Consider the following 19,676-nt stretch of genomic DNA (forward strand, 5'->3'; position numbering starts at 1 on the left):
AATAAATGCATTTTCATTTCAAACGGGAAACAAGTCTATGGTTCAAAGTCAATTAAGGACTACAGTGGCAGATCATTAAAAATGATACTAAATGTTTTTAAAATGTAGCCTATGTGGCTAGGGCACAATGTTTAAAAGGAATGTGTCTGACACTTCGAACAAAAATAACCAAGTTTCCACCCCAAAAGCTGATTTAGCATCCCCTGATCCTGGCTCCATGAACCTGAAGCCCTTGGAAATGAATAGCATCGCCTCCAACATGGCAACAGAGCTTCAGAATTCAGCTCCTCTAAAGCCCCTCCCTTGAGGATAGTCTGGAGGGTTTGTCTCTGAAAGACAAAGAGAGGTAATACTAAGTCTCTGTGGGGAAGGCTTCCCTTGGAAGCTGTGGTTGGGTTACAGGCTGTCTTCTGAGTGTGAGTGAAGACTAGTCACAAGAATCAAGCACACACACACACACACACAAAAAATGGATCAAGTAGTTAAATAAGTAAAGCTATAGGTGGGAAGATGAATACAACCTTTTAAGCTCTGATAATCCCCCCATCAGGCTGAATACCTGGGAATATATCCTCTCTATATCCTCTCTTATAGCAATGATGCACCCCCCCCCAAGGCCCCACCTCCTGGATTTATTCACAACCTCGTGTGGTATCTTCCCACAATATACACCAGTTGTCTGTGTGACCACTACAATATGGCATAAAGGGATTGTCACTTCAGATATTAGTCTTAAAAGACTATAGCTTTTCTCTTGAATACTCTATCACTTATTCAGGGGGAAGCCAGCTTCTTTGTCATGAAGACACTCGGGCAGCCTGTGCAAAGGCCCAACGTGGGGAGGAATTGGGGTACCTCGTTCCCAGTCACAAGATGTGGAAGAGGATCCTCCAGCCCCAGCTGACCTCTCGACTGCAACATCATGACAGACCCTGAATGATAACCACCCAGCTAAGCTGCTTCCTGACTTGCAGAAACTGTGTGAAGTAATATTTGTTGTTTTTAAGTCACTAATTTGGGGGTAATTTGTTACTCGCCAATAGATAATATCACCAGGGACACCATGATTTCTGCTTAAGAGGAAAGCTGACACTACCTCTCCCGAATCTAGATGAGCCGGCCTGAAGTGGCATTTTGGCAATGGGCTTTGTCACATAGCCTTAGAGCAGTTTGGGTACATCTGTTTCTCCACACTGCTGTACCCTAACCCAAGCGGGGTGAGGGAAAGTGACTGCCTCCAAGGGACAGTCCTATGGTGGGTGATACAATGCTGGTCAGGAGAGAGAGGCTTGGGCCCAGGCTCCATCCCAGTACCTCCAAACTCCGAAAGTTTCATAGTTTTCCTAGGCCTTTGTTACTTTATCTAGAACACAGCTACAATAGTCCTTTTATTGTTTGGTTGAAATGGGTAGAGTAGATATAAAAAGGCTTTGGAAAAGTTTTAACCTGCTATACAACTTCTAAACTGTAACAACATGGTCATCACCACCACTTTGCACTCTGCTGGAATGGAAGGATGTGGATTTTTGATCACAGTTCTTCACAGCAAGCATGAGGTCCCTTGGGGAGAAAGTAAGACTCTACTGTATGGAGCAAACACAACTGCTGCGTCCAGGTTGGCAGCAGAAAGGTCAGGCTGGAGGAGGTGGCAGGGAGTCACAGTGGGCAGTGGTGTGCACATGGCAAACTAGAAGGCATGCCCTCCTGGAAAGAAATTTTAGAATGTTGTGGAAGGCCCAGCAAACCCATTCTGCCAACTGAATTTGATCCAAAGCTCAAGTTGTACCAAGCACCATAAGCAATAAAAGGCTAAGGGTATATATCTGTATCAAACTAAATATATGATATAGAGCTAAATTCAGAGGATTAAACCTCATCATTGCAGACGCTAGAAGGTTCTGTGAATAGGTCTCTCTCCCGCACCCATGCATCTATTCAAGCCAGACACATTTATGGACTACCCACTATAAAAAGCTACATACAGAGCCGCATACCAATTCTGTCATACCAAGTTCTGTACTTTAAATCTTTCTATTTTGTACTTCTCCAAGTTGGGGTTATTTGTAACAGTACTGTATTTGCAGGTAATGCAGATCCTCTATTTTAAGAAATGAGTTCTAGTCCCAAATCCACAAATAAAGAATTATTATAATAATAGCATATTCATGAAAAGCAAATTACTTCTCTTGGCGTTTAACATCCTTGTAACTATTCCTGTACTTTTAATGTCAACAGAAAAAAAGCAATGTCTAAGTCTGGCTGATATGGTAAATTAATGTTAATAACAGTTTTGACACTAATAGCAAGTTTTAAAAAGAAAAACCTCCAGACTCGAAGCTGGGTTTCATTTCTTAAAAATCACTGCAGCTAGCTGTCACCAGACTCCTCTAGAACAATTCCAGCTACTATTTCACCTTCACTGGGAGCCTGAAACAACTAAAATCTATAAATCCTAGACATTCTCTTTCTTCCCTGCCTATGCTCACTCCAAGTGGAGAAAATATCCACCCCCTTGAGTTGCAATACCAGAGACACATTTCTCCGCAGAGACACATTTCTGAATCCCTATAAGGAAGTGAATACCCACATGGTTTCATTTAAAAAAAAAAACAAACCACTAGCTGTTTGTCCAGCCCCTGAACATAGGTTGTGAAAATGTGAACTATTAAAGTACACACTAAACTAATGGGAAATTCTACACTTTGTTATAGATGCCATGGAATCCCAGAGACCAAGTTCTGCACCTTCTCTTCACGTTCTTCCTAGCACTGTGCATATACAAGCACATGAATAAATGGCCCATGAATTAAACTGATTTGAGCCGAAAACTTGAACAGGCCCACATGGAGAGTGAAAAGGAACCCAGCACTTGGCTCCTCCACTATCGCTAGCTCTTTCTAAAAGTCATTGAAAGCTCAAGCAGCCCCTTGCAAACCCTCTACCCCTCTCAGACTCAGCCAGTAGGACCTGATTGGCCTACAACACCCACCTCTATAATCATTTAGAAGCCACTAGACTTGAAGCAAAGCATCTCTTCCAACTTCTCAAACATTGTTCTTTTTCTATTACTAATTGAGTGTTTTACTTTTAGATAATCCTATAATGAACCAGCTCAAATGAGCAGAGGCAGCAGTGACAACCCATCAATAAAATAATTAAGCCGAAGTGGATTTTGTTAGAGATTTCTCATGTCATAATAGAAAATCTAGGCTACTTAAAATCAAGGAAATCAAATGGAATCGCTTCGTTTGGTTTTAAAAAGGAAGGCTAGCTTTAAAAGATCTCTTTGATAGAACCCTCATTAATGCTTTGACAATACTGCTTCTTTACTCTCGAAGTACATGCACAATAGAAATACCAATGGAGTACGAGGTGGTTTCCAGAAATTTCTTTTCTCTTTTCATAGCTTCCACTCAGAATTGTCTACAGAATTTAGATGAGACCCTCTACACTTTCTCTGTTTTAAGATTTAGATCATGGTCTCAGTTCCCTAAGACTTGCGCACTTTATCCCAACACCTATATACCATGGAAAAACGGGAAAATCGGGGCATGACAGCCACAGATGCAGGGCAAAATCCTACCTCTTCTTTCTCTCTCTCTCACATGCAATGGACCTGACCAAAAAGCTGACCAAGGCAGCTGGGTTTCTTTTGCCCTCTTCTCCCCTAGTAGATCCAAGAGCCCATTAGCTTTATCTCACAACACAAATACCATGACACCACTGACCCACTTGACTCTCACCCGCAAGCTTTGCCTCATTTCCAACTGAAAGACTATGATGAGCTAAAGAACCAACCTCCGCAGTAACAGACATTCAACAATTACCAAATGGCTTCAGGGTATGGACAAGAAATAGAAACAGCAGAACTGGCTTTGGGTGCTATTGGGTGCCTTATTGAGGGATAAAGCCAAAACTAAATAAATGACATGGACTTGAAGCTACTCAGGCTGATGCCCATGTTGGACTGAGATAAGGGACACCCTTGAGTGGATCCATGAAAATGGAGAGCAAAAATGCCCATCACTGCAGGGCCAAGTGAAATAATTACATACCCATGCGCCGTCAGGCCCAAACAGCTCTAGGAAGTTGCCAATGAATTCCCTTGACTTCTCTTCCCACTTCTGAATTAGATCATGACTCTTTTCTTCCACTCTGTTGACAAATTCCTTTGACCTTTCCTCCACATTCTTGACCTTTTCCTTCATCTTGTCTACCTGGTTTTGGAAGCGGTACTTCTTTTCCTGGTCAAAAATGAAGAGAGAAAAAAGAGATTTATCCCAGAGGGCATGAGAGAGACCAGTCATTCACACTAATGGTCACTTTATATTCAACTTGTGTTTGTTCTTAACCTGAAGAGTCAGGATATTGCTATTTCCAAGGGCTAGATTGACGGGAAGGCACATCTCTTGTAAGAAAAGTCCATTTGTCATGAGTCTACTTGGATATGTAAAATGAAATACAAGTGATTTTAATATTCTCTTTCTTGTAAACATCAGAGTTGAAGTCACTTATAGAAGAACCAAAAATACATATTTACTGTTTATTACAGGTAGCTATTGGACAACCCCCCCCCCCAATTCTCCTGGGATGTAGACAAAAGTATGAGTTGTCCATAGAATGGTCATTCAGAAGCCACCCGAGTTCTCGGTTTTACTGGGACATTGTTAAAGCCAGTACTGGTTGAAATCAGCCACTGGCTGGGCCTTAAAAGCCATGTGTGACACTGTAAGTTTCATTGTAATGATATTTTCCATTAAGCTAACTGAACTGCATCCATTTCCTTGGTGATGAAGACAGATTTTGTCCTGATAGCTTCTCTGGACTGAGATTTTTGTCCTCCTTATAGCCCTTATGCAGCAATGCTGTTCCCGTGTGCCTGAAAGGCCTTGTATGTTGGGCAAGTCACGGGCCACCTCTAAACCTCAGTTTCTTCCTCTGTAAAATGGGGATAATTATCATCCCTACCCCATCAAGTTGCCGTAACAATTAGGTCAGATTGTGCACGTGAAGTGCCTGGCACAAAGCCTGGCATTTTAAAAGTGCAGTGTGTGTTGGCTGTTTGATTATGATGAAGCAGCGTAAGCCTTTCCTCGTGTTACCTGATGAGAGTGCTATCAAACCACGAAAATTACGTGAGATGGAGGGTCTTCCCCTCCATGAAGTCATGATATATTTTCTCCTCACAGGGCAATAAGGTTTTTTCTTTGCTACACGGGACTGAAGTTCCTATCTCAGAATTTTTTTAAGACACCTGAAATATTGCAAAACTGGGGCATTCAGACCTTCCAAACTGGACTGCAGCCTCAGGGTGGGGTGTGAGCTCCGGGTAACGCGCCGCTGTCAGGGCCAGCCCAGGCCAGAGCGACCAGCCGCCCCCTCCACTCTGCCTGAGGGGCCTCGGCCAGGCCCCCTCTGAGCACAGTGTCACTCGTGTCTAAGCGGCGGGACTTGGACTGGGTGACTGGCCACTGGCAAGTTCCTGCCTCCTCTGAGGCTCTGTGCTTCATCGATGTGCCCATCCAGCACATTTGACCCTCTCTGTGAGTGGCAGCCAGCCTGTTGGCACAGAAAGGCAGCGAGCACATCCAGGTTGACTACACGGTTTCTTGAGCTAAGCGGCTTAGCTAAAGGCCGTTAGAAGAGAACGAGCGATAACTTTTGGAAATGGTATAACATGCTTGGATGGCTGACTGGATTCAATTTAAAAGAACAGACAGTTTAAATTATTGAAATAACCAGGGCTTTATTCTCTATAAGATACCAAATAATCACTTTGATGGAATTCTTTTCAGCCACTTGTTCTGGTGCCACTTGAACCCAACATTTTCTGTTTTGTTGCCCGACTTGTGTGAAGCCACGGAATAACCACTGGTGGACAATTAATAAGCCCCTCATCATCTAGAAGGCACCGAGGATCGGTGTGGTTAAGCTGCTGGATAGTTATAGCTGCACATAATCATAAGCATCTAGTTTTGTAGAAAAATCACTCTTTGAAAACCTACTGGGGGGGATTGAAATTCCGTATGGATGAAGGGTTCCTGTTTTAATCAACTTTGTCACCTCCTCGGGGTCCAGGCAAATACAGTTGTCCAGACGCACTAACATCACCTCTAGCTGGTGGACTAGAGGTGGACTGCCCTTTTAGCTTTGTAACAGCCTGTTTTGCTTGTTTTAAAGATTGTTTTAACAGTTGCTCTATTATTAAACTAACAGCAGGTCTGTGGGAACAATACGGCACAAATGCAGAAGGAAGCCAAAGACTTTAGGCTTTATTTAAGCAGCTGTAATTTCTCTGGACAATAAAAAGAAATGGCTATTAAGGTTTCTAATGAGCATCTGTAAGGCCTTAATAAAATGAAAAAAATTTTAAACTCATTTTCTCTGGGTTTAGCTTTTCATTGCCTCTGCCTGCCTGCCTTCCCTTTGAGCAGACGACGATGCTTGCCTTTCAGGACAGCAGATCTCCCAAACACCCTTCAGTTAAGTCTGCGAACTCTCCAAGACGGAGGTTGGAGCAAGAGGAAGGGAGGCAGCTCCTTTATAAAACGTGGAGCTCACTACCATAGGCTTTGGTTGACTTATGTTAGCCCTTTGGACACTGGTTTCTCCATCTGTAAAATGGGGATAATACATCACCGGGTTGTTATGTGGACTGCGTGGCGCTGGAATTTAAATTAAAACAAACAAAAGAACACTGTGAGGCATACAGCAAGCACTCAACAAATGGCAGCAGTGCTGGCGTGTGTGGTGGTCGTCGGACGACACGGGGGGGGGAGGGGGGCACACTTACATTTATAAAGCTGACATTTAGCTCCTTGGCTGTGTACCCTCTCTGGAGGTTGCGTCGGGCATAAACATCATAGTCACGGACGATTCTGGTGATGATGTCTGATGTTGAGATGCCTTCCGTTCTCTGAGTTGGAACAAACATTCCTGTTCAAAGAGTAAAGAGAAGATAAAGAGAAAAAAAAAGTGAGATGGTCTCAGCTGCCCCATTTTCCGCAAGAGCTCTCGTTTCCAGGACAGAGTGGCGGCTCCCGGGTGTGTGAGTGCGGCTTCTGCATGTGGCGCCAGCTGGCTGTGCCGGGCTCAGCTCCGTGCGCTTCCTGCCTGCCCGCCGCCCTGGCCCTGGGCCCTGGGCGCTCCTGGCATTCGTTCGGGCCACGGCCTTCTTTCCTGCCTCGGATCCCCCTTCCCCGCCCACACCAGCTGCAGCCTTCCCCTCCTCCTGCAGGGCCCAGCTTCAAGGTGTTGTCTCTGGCAAGTCCTTCCCGACATCACCAAGCAGAAGCCACAACCTCGAGGACACAAACGTGTCTTCCATTAACAAACGCATTTTAAATACCTGTCTCCTTGTCAAAAGGGACCATTTTCAAAGTAGAGATCGTGCCTCGACGGCCAGCCCTCAGCTCAGTGCCTTTTTCTGGCACATGGAAGGGGCTCGATAATCATGCAAATTAAATGAATAAGTGACTAGAGAGTCACCAGCGTGGCAGGCAAGTCCTCTGCTTCCCTATGGAAGTCTACTTCACATGCGGTTGAGGAAAAGACGCAAAAGGTACTATTTTGTCATCTCCCATTTGAAGACATGCCCTTGGGATGCTAGATGATTTTATCTCCCTCACAAAAGTCTACTCTGGATGGTGGTTTCATCACTCAGGACCCTTTCATCTAGAACACGTGAGACTGAGTAAAAATAAGCACCAAGGATGCCAAGTTCTAATAGACCTTCCTTAACGTCCTCAAAGCTGCATTTGGGTGCACCGATATGGGGCTATAAAGAGGTCACAGGTGTTATCAAGGCAAGAATGTGGTTAATACTTACACTTGTCGTCAACTGAAACGACACGTTGGCAACTGAGGTATTTCTACCCAGTATGATTATGGCCACTCAGAGATATCAGGGGTGGGACGGCATGAGAGACAGGGCCTAGGGACAAGGGTGCTGGGTTCTCAGTTTGGAGACTTGGGCAAGACTCACACCTCAGAAGTTACTTAACCTCAGTGTCCAAAACTGAGAAATGAGGCGACCAGACAAGATGACCTTGGGCTCATCTGTGCCACTTCCTTCTCCCTCACTCCCCATGTCCAATCAATCTCCTTCCACTCACCAGTCTACTTCCTAAAAAGCTCCCCGATTCACCCGCTTTTCTCCATCCTCCACCTAAAGCCATCTAACACCATCTAGTTCAAGGATTATATCAAGAGCCTCAAAACCAGTCTCCGGCCATGTTGATTTTTGTTCCCTCAACCCTGTCTACACATAGCAGGAGCCACAGAGCAGTCTTTCAAAACAGAAATCAGAGGGCTGCCCAACATCTTTCACTGGCTTTCTACGGTCCTCAGGATTCAGATCCAAATCCGTACCTGGGCTCTGCAGCGGTTTGCTTCACCCCTTCCCTGCACACTCTCCAGTCTCATCGCAGACCTGCTCCCCAACCTCACTGCCTAAGCCAAGGCCCCTGGGCTCCACCACTGTAAGGGGCCCCATTCTCATTGGATTCTCTGGAGCTGGGCAACAAACTGAGCCTGCCTGAGACCCACCACACTGGACTTCAGCGTCCTGAGAGGGCAGGCCCCCTCCCCTCCCTCTGCCACAAACACACTCTCTACCTGGCTAACTCTTGGTCATTCATTGGGTTTCACCTTTAGTGTCACTTCCTCAAAGAAATCTCTCAACCCCTGGGCCGGTTCTTCTGGCTTCTTATTCCCTCCCATGGTCCACTGCTCTTTTCCTTCAACTATTCCAAGGTCTTTATAAAACAGCTTCTTCAGTACCTGCCTTCCCCACTTGACAATAAGCTGCATGAGGGAAGGAACTGCTCCTGCATTATTCTCCTCTAGATTCTCGGCCCCGGGTGGCAAGCGGGCACTGTAAGAGGACTATTGACTCTAAGTGCCTTTCCCAATCCAGTTGTCATTCGTTAGTCCTCGATGGGCTTGTCCGTGTGGCGGCCCCTCTGGGGTGGCGCCCTGAGCGGGCCCCCGGTGTCTGCCGCACATGGAGCAGCAGCAGGTTGCCACCGCCCGTGTGTGAGACAAAGCATCCGCTTTCGAATGTTCTGTGGCTCAGAGCTGGCCTTTACCACTAGGTCCGAAACTACTCCTATCACCTTCTGAGAATATGGACTCGAACACAGAAGACCAAAGCGCAGGCAGAGGGCGCGAACATCCCAACACCTGTACCTAGACCGCACCCAACCGAGCCAGCTGGGCAGGGGGCTCTGGTGAGTCGGGGAACGCTGAGTGGTCCCAAGCTGGGGGGCTGAGACAACATCCTCACCTCGGTGGGGGCAGCAGGGAGCTTTCTAGTGAGCACTGTGTCCCACCTTTCAGCAGGCAGGTACTTTTCCCACACCCCCGCTGCCTGGTGAAATGTCCAGAAGATCCTCCAGCTACTAGCAGATTTCAGCAAGTCACTTAGGCACTGGTGACATGAGCTCAACCTTTCTGTGAAGCCGCAGAGTGAGGCCTCCGGGGCTGAGTGACTGGAAGTTGCGGGCGGGGACAAGCTTGCTTTGGCTGGTGGGGAGGTAGGTCTCTGAAAGAAGCCGAGCCCTCTGCTGACATAATGAGGCACCCGGCTTCCTCCAAGTCCTAATTAGTGCTCTGCTAAAAATATTCAGTAATGAGCGAGCTCAGAGAACCTTTTTGTCATGCTTTTCCGAATTGCAGTGTTTGCTTCTGGAGCTATTTTAAGCCACAGCCAAACACATGTTAATGAAGGAGCCTCTCGGTGGTAGTAGGCCCTATTGGCAGGAGGATGAGGACCGTGGACCTGACAGTCTACTTCATTTGCGCACCGTCCTTTCGTACAGCTCTGCTGGACGGTTTGGACATGTACTTCTGACAAGCAAAGCAGAGCACGCTGTGAAGTTTGATTCATGCCCTCGATATCTCTGGCTTCATTTAAAGTGACTTTTGACTCTTAAAAGAGACCTGAATTAGAGTGCAAAAGCCCAGTGCGTGTGCTTAGGCCATTTCTGAGCATCTTTCTCTCAGGATGAATGCCCTGGCCTTCTCTGCCATGGCTGTCCCTTGCTGAGCCATCAGCAGAGCAGATCAAGGGACCTGCGTGGATGAAGAGTCACACGTGGTCTTCCGCTTGTGCTGCCGGGGCAAGGAGAATACCACCGGACTGTTCAATCTGAAGATGCGAGTCGGGGCCGATTGAAGACAGGTACAATCCCCGTCCCCTGGGATGACTTGCTCGTAACAAAGAGAATGTGGTATTAGCGACACTGCGGCACTTCCAAGGCTAGGGCGCAAAAAGCCTTGAGGCTTCTGTCAAGATTGCTAACTCTACAAATGCCTCCTCCCAGGACGCACACCCTTGTAACGCAGCTTCCACGCTTTCAGAACCCCACGCAACACGGAGAGGCCACGGGTAGGCGCTGCAGTGTCGTCTCTCCACCCCCCCAGCCCCCGCGGAGCTCGCATTGCAAGCCAGATGCAAGGGCACCATTTGGGAACCCCAGCCCAACTGGGGCTTCAGATGATGGCAGCCCCAGTCAACAGCTGAGTACAGCCATTTGAGAGACCCCCTAGCAAGAACCACCCAGCCAAGCCTTTGCTGAAATCCCGCCCTACAAAAACACGAGCAAAATAAAGTGGCTCTTTTAAGCCACTAACTGTGGGAGTAATTTGTTATGCAACAATAGGGTGCTGGATCGCTTTGAGTTAGGAAAATATTGGACCTGTTCCTATACCTTAAAATCGGGAAAGCAACTTTTTCTTAGCTCACTAGAGGCTACTCGCCCAGAAATAAAACCACCACCGAATGCATGTTTTTACTCGACAAGGTAGCTGAGAAACTGTCCCCCCAGGAAACGCTGATTCCATTCACCCTGGGTGAACCAGATACCTGGTCTAGATTCTTGCTACTCTAAGTGAGCTCTGCGGACTTGCGGTACCTACCAACCCAGGAGCTAGGAATGGGGATCTTAGGGGCGCCTGGGTGGCTCAGTCGGTTAAGCGTCTGCCTTCGGCTCAGGTCATGGTCCCAGGGTCCTGGGATCAAGTCCCATATCGGGCTCCTTGCTCAGCAGGGAGCCTGCTTCTCCCTCTCCCTCTGCCCCCTGCTCCCCCTGCTTGTGTTCCCTCTCTCGCTCGCTCTCTCTCTGTCAAATAAATAAATAAAATATTAAAAAAAAAAAAAGAAATGGGGATCTTAGGTCCCACCAGACCTAATGAACCCAAATCTGCATTTAAAAAGATCCTGCAGTATGTCTCCTAAGACAAGGAACACAAAAGCAAAAATAAACTATTGGGACTACATCAAAATAAAAAGCTTCTGACCATGAAGGAAACAACCAACAAAACAAAAAGACAGACAACCTACTGAATGCGAGCAGATATATGCAAATGACATATCCCATAAGGGGTTAGTATCCAAAATACATAAAGCACTTATACAACTCAACACCAAAAAACAATCCAATGAAAAATGGGCAGAAGACATGAAGATGACATACAGATGACCGAAAGACACATGAAAAGATGTTCAATATCACTTGTCATGAGGGAAATGCAAATCAAAACTACACTGAGATATCAGCTCACCCGGTCAGAATGGATACAATCGAAGACAGAAAAAACAGCAGGTGTTGAGGTGAGGATGTGAAGAAAAAGGAACCCTCGTATACTCTTGGTATGAAAGCAAACTGGTACAGCCACTGTGGAAAAGACTATGGAGGTTCCTCAAAATATTAAAAATAGAATTACCAGAGGATCCAGTAATAGTATTACTGGGTGTTTACCCAAAGAATACAAAAAATTAAGAAAGATATATGCACCCCGATGTTTATTGCAGCATTGTTTACAATAGCCAAGATATAGAAGCAGCCCAAGTGTCCACTGATAGATGAACGGATGAAGATGTGGTATATATGTACAATGGAATATTACTCAGCTATAAAAAAGAATGAAATCTTGCCATTTGCAACAACATGGAAGGATCTAGAGGGTATTATGCCAGGTGAAATAAGTCAGAGAAAGACAAATACCATATGATTTCATTCATATGTGGAATTTAACAAACAAATGAACAAAGAAAAAAAGACAAACCAAGAAATAGACTTAACTATAGAGAACAATTAGATAGTTACCAGAGGGGAGGTAGTGAGGGATGGGGGAAATAGGTGAAGGGGATTAAGAGTACACTTATAATGATGAGCACTGAGTCATGTATAGAACTGTTGAATCACTATATTGTACACCTGAAACTAATAAACTAACTGCACGTTAACTGTACAGGAGGGGAAGGGAGGGGAGAGGAAGGGAAAGAGAAGGAAAGCAAGATCATGTAGGGATCCACAGTCACATTTACATTTGACAAGCACTGGTCTATACCAGGTCCTTCATGGCAATTTTAGGGAAGGAACAGCCGGCTCACAGCTCAGATCTTACAAAGACTTAGAAAGGTAACCATCACTCCATGCCATAAGCCATCTCCCTTCCTTCTCCCCTCCTACTCCTGCCATGTTCCTCAGCAGCCTTCCAAGTCTGAAGGTTTCCAAGTGTGGAGTTTCCTTTCTTGGAACTCCTTACAAACAAGATTGGGATCTGAGAATGTCAGGCCTTCCATTCTCACCCAATGCTCCTGACCACTGAGGGAAGGAGGCCTTTCTGAGAACATGGTATAGACCTGACCACCAGCCCTGCTAGGGGTAGCATGGAGCTTCCCCAGCTGCCCCGAAGGGGTTTGAACCAACAAAAACACCATCGGGGAGGCTAAGTATATTATAGATAACAAAATAATTTTCTGAAATATTATCCAATGTCGTTCTCATTTCTGGGGATGATGTCTGTCCTGAGGCCCCATTCCCACTGACGTGGAGACCTCCATCACCTCAGGGAAAAATAAATGTAGCTGAGAATACAGGACACTACATTCAGCTTTTGACTTCTCAAACTGGCTCTTTTGAAGGCTCATTTCAGAAAGAATAGTTATCAAAGCTAAGGCTTTCACTTCAAAGAGCCACACTTTGAGGACTACGAAAAGGGTTTTCTTTTTTTTTTTTTTTTTTAATTTTATTTATTTATTTGAGAGAGAGAGACACGAGAGAGGGAACACAAGCAGGGGGAGTGGGAGAGGGAGAAGCAGGCTTCCCGTGGAGCAGGGAGCCCGATGCGGGGCTCGATCCCAGGACCCTGGGATCATGACCTGAGCTGAAGGCAGCCGCTTAACAACTGAGCCACCCAGGTGCCCCCGAAAAGGGTTTTCTAAATCCCAGAAGTGTCCCTTTAATTATGAAGAACCAGAGGCTGAGTGGACTCAGAGTATAGAATATTTTCCTGTAAGCCTTGGAGTGGGGAAAACATGAAATTACCCAAGTGGCAGCTTCCTGCCCTCCAGGCGGAAGAAAAACCCCTCCTTGCACTGAGGGGAAAGAATCCAGAGAGGAATAAGGAGGGGCACAGCAGAAGTGAGAGAATGTGAGCAGGACCTATCCTTTGCCCAGACTCAGAGTCACACCCCAGGGGCAGGGACAGGTAAGAGATCCCATTAGACAGCCCAGAGCACAGAGGGGGGTGCCTGGGGGGCTCAGTCGGTTAAGCGTCCGACTCTTGATTTCAGCTCAGGTCATGATCTCAGGGTTGTGGGACTGAGCCCCGCATCAGGCTCCGCACTGGGCATGGAGCCTGCTTAAGATTCTCTCTCTCTCTCTCTCTCTCTCTCTCTCTCTAAAATGGGGAGGGGCAGAGCACAGGGGCTCATACCCTGTTTACCTCCAGGGCTGACATGGCTCCCCCGACAGCCCTCCAGTAGATTATGGAGGACATTTTTAAAGTTCTCAGGGGCCCTCTGGGGGAACACTGGAGGTAGCGGAGATTTGGAGTCAGCATGACCGCCGGGTGGGACGCCGGTAGCAGAGGGAAGGGATCTCGCAGCAGAGGCTGTGGCAAGAGGGGGCCAGAGCGGAGGTGGGGAGGGAGGTGTCGAGAAGCATCAGGAGGCTATGACGGGGGCCTGAAAGCCACAGATGAGGGCAGAGCAGGTTTGATATCACACAACGAAAGATCAGCAAGAACCAGTCCCCCACCCCATGCCGGGCCAATACAGAGGCCCCAGAATTGTAGATCACCCCAGGAGAAAAAGGCTAAGAGTTGACTCTACATAGTCCCAGGGCAAACCTAGAAGGGTCTGAATTACTGTAAACTTCAGGCGTGGTTTTTCCTGTCATCTATGGAAATGGGGGCTCCTAAGTCAGTTCGGCTACAGAAACGACTCCTGGCTGCCTACCCAGTTGACCCTTCCCCCACAAGAGACCTGCTCATGGCACTTCCCGGACGCTGAGTGGCATCTGGCTTCATGTGACATAGAGACTTCAGTCTAAACGGCCCCATTCTGCCAATCTCCATCTCTGCTCTCACCTCTCCACACCCTATACTAGATGAACGTTGGTTTTCTCCAAACACGCTGTACTTCTTCATACACTCCCACCTTTGGACAGGCCTCCCCAGCCTATAGAACATACCCCTCCAGAGGCTTACAATACTGTGAGGTAACGGGGCGCCTGGGTGGCTCAGTCGTTAAGGTCTGCCTTCGGCTCAGGTCCTGATCCCGGGGTCCTGGGATCAAGCCCCGCATCGGGCTCCCTGCTCACCTGGAAGCCTGCTTCTCCCTCTCCCACTCCCCCTGCTTGTGTTCCCTCTCTCGCTATCTCTCTCTCTCTGTCAAATAAATAAATAAAATCTTTAAAAATATATTGTGATGTAACTACTTATGTCTGTCTCTGCTCTCTCCACTGGGTGAGGGCTATGTCTTATTCACAGTTGCATCCCATCTTCCCTCCAACAGTTCCTGGCTTGTTGAACACACTCAGGTAACTCACGGGTTCACCAGTGAGGGGCAACACCATCCAAAGATGGAAATGTGCCACCTTGGGAGGTAGGAGCTCCCCCATCATGGGGTATGTTCAAGTACCAGTTCTACCAGGAGCTGGCAGTGATGCCACGGAGGGCCTAGGAGCCTGGGTTTGTGATCCTCCCTTAAGAGTCTAAAGGTCCATAAGTCCTGGGAAAAGGCTGTGGTGGCAGCAGGTTGAAGGGGAGGGATGGTGGGACCAACATGTTGTGGGGGGGCGGTTTCCAGTGGTCCCAGGAACAGGAGAAGACGACTCTGATGGGGGCAGCTCCGGTACGATGGGTATATTCGCCTTCTTGAGCTCTCTCAGTAAAGCCGATGGTAACTCACAAGACTAGAGTGTCTGCACGTGCCAGGTAATGGTTTAATGACTGGAGGAAGGTATGCATGGATGCATCTACAGTGCCTATCGAAGAGGCGTATGATAGAAAACAAAACAGCAGAAAACCAACCAAGCCATTAAAAATCTACTTGTGCACCTACCTTCCAGCTAAAATACCAATTCCAGCCCATCCTTTCCTGAAACTCTTCCTTGCCCAAGATTCTCAGGCAGCAGTAGGCTTATGGGAGGTTTATGGAAGGTAGTCTGATGAAGGAGGGTGGATGGAGAGCCTAAGGCATTCAGGCTACTATGCCGCCTCCCTCCATCTTGGATACCTCCATTTTTAGGGTCAGGAAAACCACGTAACCCTATAAGAAGATAGAAGTAATTACCTTTGCCCCATCTGTCTTTTTAAATAATCCAAATGGACAGAAGCTGGGGAGGCTGAGTATTTAAAAAATCCTAGCAATGACTATTTTAATTCTTAGGTGATTACAGGAAACCCTGTGACATTGAAAACCTCAGCTCAGGAAAATAACAAGTGTTGGGTAGTGAGTGTATAGCAGAGACTATTTTCCCATTATACATCTGCCCCCAAAGCACCTATAATTTGTGATTTATATTCTCTTGCCTTTTGTAAGATAAAGTGAGAGAAATGCAAATTCACAGATATAATTTTAAAGATCTTTCATTCAGATCACAGCCACTTTTGAAACAAGTCAAATGGCAAACGCTTCTATCTTTCCCTGAGAATTTTTGAGGCTATGGTGACTTGGAGTAATTTAGTGCAGGTAGCCAACAACTGGTGAAGGACTCAGGGGCCATGATACCAATGAAAAGCAAACAGATTAGATGCAAAGGTTGATATAATTACCCCCAAACCGCCCCTTAATCTAAGTAATTTGAAAAACTCTACAAGACAGAGTGTGTGCCCAAATTATCTAGGTAAGCAGCTCTACTCCCTGCAGAGTGGGAAGAGCCTTTGCAGACAAAAGACCTCCATCCTAAGCTGACTCCCCATCATACTCCATTAAAAGCACCCTCTTGCTTAGCCAGCACTGAATGAGCTCTACACATGCACCAGGACTATGCTGGGGATGTGAAGATGGATGAGACATGGCAGAGACCATGGCAGTTCATTCTAGCTAGGGATACACACACACACACACACACACACACACACACACCACACACACTATCAGGATGCCATCAAAAGGGAGCTGAAAATAAGATCCATTTGCAAAGAGTATCTGAGGAGGGTTGGGGGAGGGTAGTGCTGAATTATGCCCCCGGGAGAGAGGGCATGTCAAGGGCTAGCTCCTCAACTGGGCATGGAATAGGCGTGGAAGCTCAGAGGAAGGGCATGTCCAGCCCAGAGAAGAGCTGGAGCCAAGACGCTAAGTGGGGGTGCGTCTGGGCACCAGGATGGACTCCATGTGTCTGGAGTTTAGGGCCTGAGCAAGGCGATGCAGAGACCAGGCTAACAAGACTGAGAGGCTGTGCAGGGCCAAGGGACAAAGACCTAATCACAAAACCCAGGAGTGGTGAGAGAGACCGAAGGGAAAGAGAAGGTCCCAGAAGTGTCCCAGAAAGTAGAAGACAAAAGCACATAGGAGAGGAGAGTGGTCAGCAGGGTTGTTCTGTCCAGAGGAGGACAGCAAAGAGGCCACCGGACTGGGTGGTCTGAAGGTCATCAGGGAACGGAGGGAGGATGGGACAAAAGTCAGAGCACAGATAGGTGAGGAATGACAGGGAGGTGAGCCTGCGAGGTGCTGGCAAGGGATGACGCAACAAGGATGGGACTGGAGAAGGGAGAGGGAGGGCAGAAGAAGGATTTTGTTTTGTTTTTGTAGACTCTCAAACAATAGTAAGCTGACAAGAAACTGCTGGAGAGTGAGAACCTTGCACACAGAGAGAGCAAGAATAAAGCAGACAGGCTTCAAGGAAGGGAGGAGGTGGATTCAGGTAAAGAAGTCAGCCAGGGGGGCGCCTGGGTGGCTCAGTCAGTTAAGCATCTGCCTTCGGCTCAGGTCATGATCTTAGGGTCCTGGGATCGAGTCCCACATCGGGCTCCCTGCTCAGCGGGGAATCTGCTTCTCCCTCTGCCTCTGCCTGTCACTCTACCTACTTGAGCTCTATCTCTCTGCCAAATAAATAAATAAAATCTTTAAAAAAAAAAAAAAAGAAGGCAGCCTGGGACAGAAAACCTACCCCTTTTCCTCAGGATGCAGGGGAGGGGGCAAGGGCGCAAGGAGTTAGGGGTACATCAAGGCAGGAAGGTAAATGTTGTCAAGGAACATCAAGAATCCCCCTGAGGCTGGAAACCACAGATCTGTTACGATGCCCAACAGTGATTTCCCTCAAGTCCTCAGCGGCAAAGGAATAGGAACAGAGAACTTGGCAAAGGAATGAACCGCAGGGAGTCTGCAATGGAAGGAAACCCGCCTCTCTCCAGCCCCCCAGTAACTCCCTGGGGCAGACTAGTCTTTGACCTTCAAAGAAATGCTTAGTGACAGCTGGGACAACTTCCAAAGCTCAGGCACCACATCTGCCCTCCATGACAGTGCTTAACAGTTTGGGGAAGGAAATATTTTACCTGATTTCCCAAATATTTACCCTTTTTTCTTTTTTTTTTTGCTTCTGCATGTGGTACCTGAGGCTGTAACTATCATGTGACAGGATGACAGATGGCAGGACTGACTTTGGAGACAAGGAGTCCAGATTGTTAATTACCCAGTTATCTGGCTTCTGGAAGGAACTTTCTTGGAAGTATAACATAATTTCATTCTGAGGACCTAAATGTGAATGAGGAAAATGATTGCCCTTTAAATAATAGCGTCCTATGATTTTAGTCTGATGAGCCCTAAAATTGAGCCACACACTAGAAGTTAGTATACCTGTGGTATGGCAGAGTACTTTGGTGCTCGAGTTAACTCTTCTATAAATACCTAAGTGGTGTCTTTCCTATGACTGAGCCTTAGCACATGTCAACAGAAGCTTGTAAAGGCTATGTGGCAGACGTCTGAAATTCCAGTGCCTTCCATGTATATGCTACAAGACTAGGGCAGAGGTCTCTTATTAAACCTGATGGTCATAATGCAGTGGACAGGTGAGCACAGGGGAAACTCACCTGCTTCCTTTATATGCTTGTAAACATCATCAGAACCAGCAGAAGAGTAGGGAATGTCATCATGGGCCACAAAGTCAATCTGTTGGAGAGAGAGAAGAGTGATGTCACCAGTGGGATGGATGTGCATATGCCTTTTTTAAAAAAAAACCTCTTTTTTAAAAAAGATTTTATTTATCAGAGAGACAGAGAATGCAGACGGAGAAGCAGGCTCCCCACTGAGCAAGGAGCCTGATGTGAGACTCCATCTCAGGACCCTGGGATCATGACCTGAGCCGAAGGCAGACGCTTAACCAACTGAGCTACCCAGACATCCCAGTGTGCAAATGCCTTTTGGAATAAAGTAGTCGTAATAAAGCAGCTGAAATAAGCAGTTTATAATGTGCATTTGAATCCTTGACTGAAAGGTACTGCCAACTGTCTCCATTTCCGGGAGATAAAGGGAACTAGATTGGTTGGTCTCCTTCACTGGTCCCTCTCTTTCCTCTGACAGTAGGCTTTCTAGGCCTTCTGTCCTTCTGCCTTTAAACTTTCTCCTTAGAGAATTCATTCATGCTTCAGATTTTAATCAGCCTTGCTATGATGAGGAAGCCAAACCTCCATTTCCTGTCCCACTGATGGCAACAGGCCCTCACACTTAAGCCAGGTTTTCTGTGGTAAAAATGAATTCACAACTTTTTTCTTATTTGATCTCCCTAACCACCTTGCTAGGCAAGAGGGGCCCATACTACTGTTTCCGTTGGGACAGAAGGCTGCCGAAACTAGAAAACTTGTCAGATTTGCCCCAAGTCACCCTTTGGCATCATTTTAAAATCAACCTTTTCGATATTTAATTCAGCCTGAAAACTGGTGTCCCCTCCCAGAGGCACCTCCACTTTCCCGGTGTACCTAGGCCCCAAACACCTTGGAATTGGCCTTCTTTCCCTACTTCCTTTAGTCTCCAGGCACAAAGGTCCCAAGGCCCCCTGGGCTGTGTGAGTGTGCGCGTGCACATGGGAACGTCCCTGCACGCACGCGTGCCCAGCAGGTCCTCTCCGCGGCTGCTACAGGAAACCCAGGGCCCGGTGACCTGGACTACTGCTTCCAACTTGTACCTGACCTTCCTCACTGCAGCCTGTCTCCTTTCCAAACCACCCCTCTGTCACGTGGGGGGCAGGTCCTTCTTAACCGGGTTTCTTCCGTGTCATCCTTCCTGCTGATCTCCCCTAGCTCCCTGCCTCCTACTCCATCAAATCTAAACTTGCTGCCTGGCTTTTGCAGCCCTTTGTGACGAGGCTTGACTCCACCTGGAGAGGTAGTTTACAGCAGGAGTCCCATCTGCCTGCCCCACCGCTTACTAGCTAGAGAAGTCATAA

At 47.1% G+C, this 19,676-nt stretch overlaps 1 protein-coding gene across 7 annotated transcripts in view; it reads right to left on the minus strand.

Annotated features, from left to right (window-relative positions):
- PCYT1B (phosphate cytidylyltransferase 1, choline, beta) overlaps nt 1-19,676 on the minus strand; it is a 139,802-nt gene that overhangs the window by 31,137 nt on the left and 88,989 nt on the right. For all 7 annotated transcript variants that reach the window (XM_032389569.1, XM_032389567.1, XM_032389564.1 and 4 more), the window contains exons 5-7: nt 18,325-18,403; nt 6,794-6,936; nt 4,056-4,244 (exon numbers count right to left, since the gene is read on the minus strand). In XM_032389569.1, coding sequence (XP_032245460.1) covers nt 4,056-4,244; nt 6,794-6,936; nt 18,325-18,403 — 411 coding nt within the window. The remainder of the gene's footprint in view (nt 1-4,055; nt 4,245-6,793; nt 6,937-18,324; nt 18,404-19,676) is intronic.

This window comes from Phoca vitulina, unplaced genomic scaffold (genome assembly GCF_004348235.1).
Source record: "Phoca vitulina isolate PV1807 unplaced genomic scaffold, GSC_HSeal_1.0 scaffold55, whole genome shotgun sequence".
NCBI classification, from domain to species: domain Eukaryota; kingdom Metazoa; phylum Chordata; class Mammalia; order Carnivora; family Phocidae; genus Phoca; species Phoca vitulina.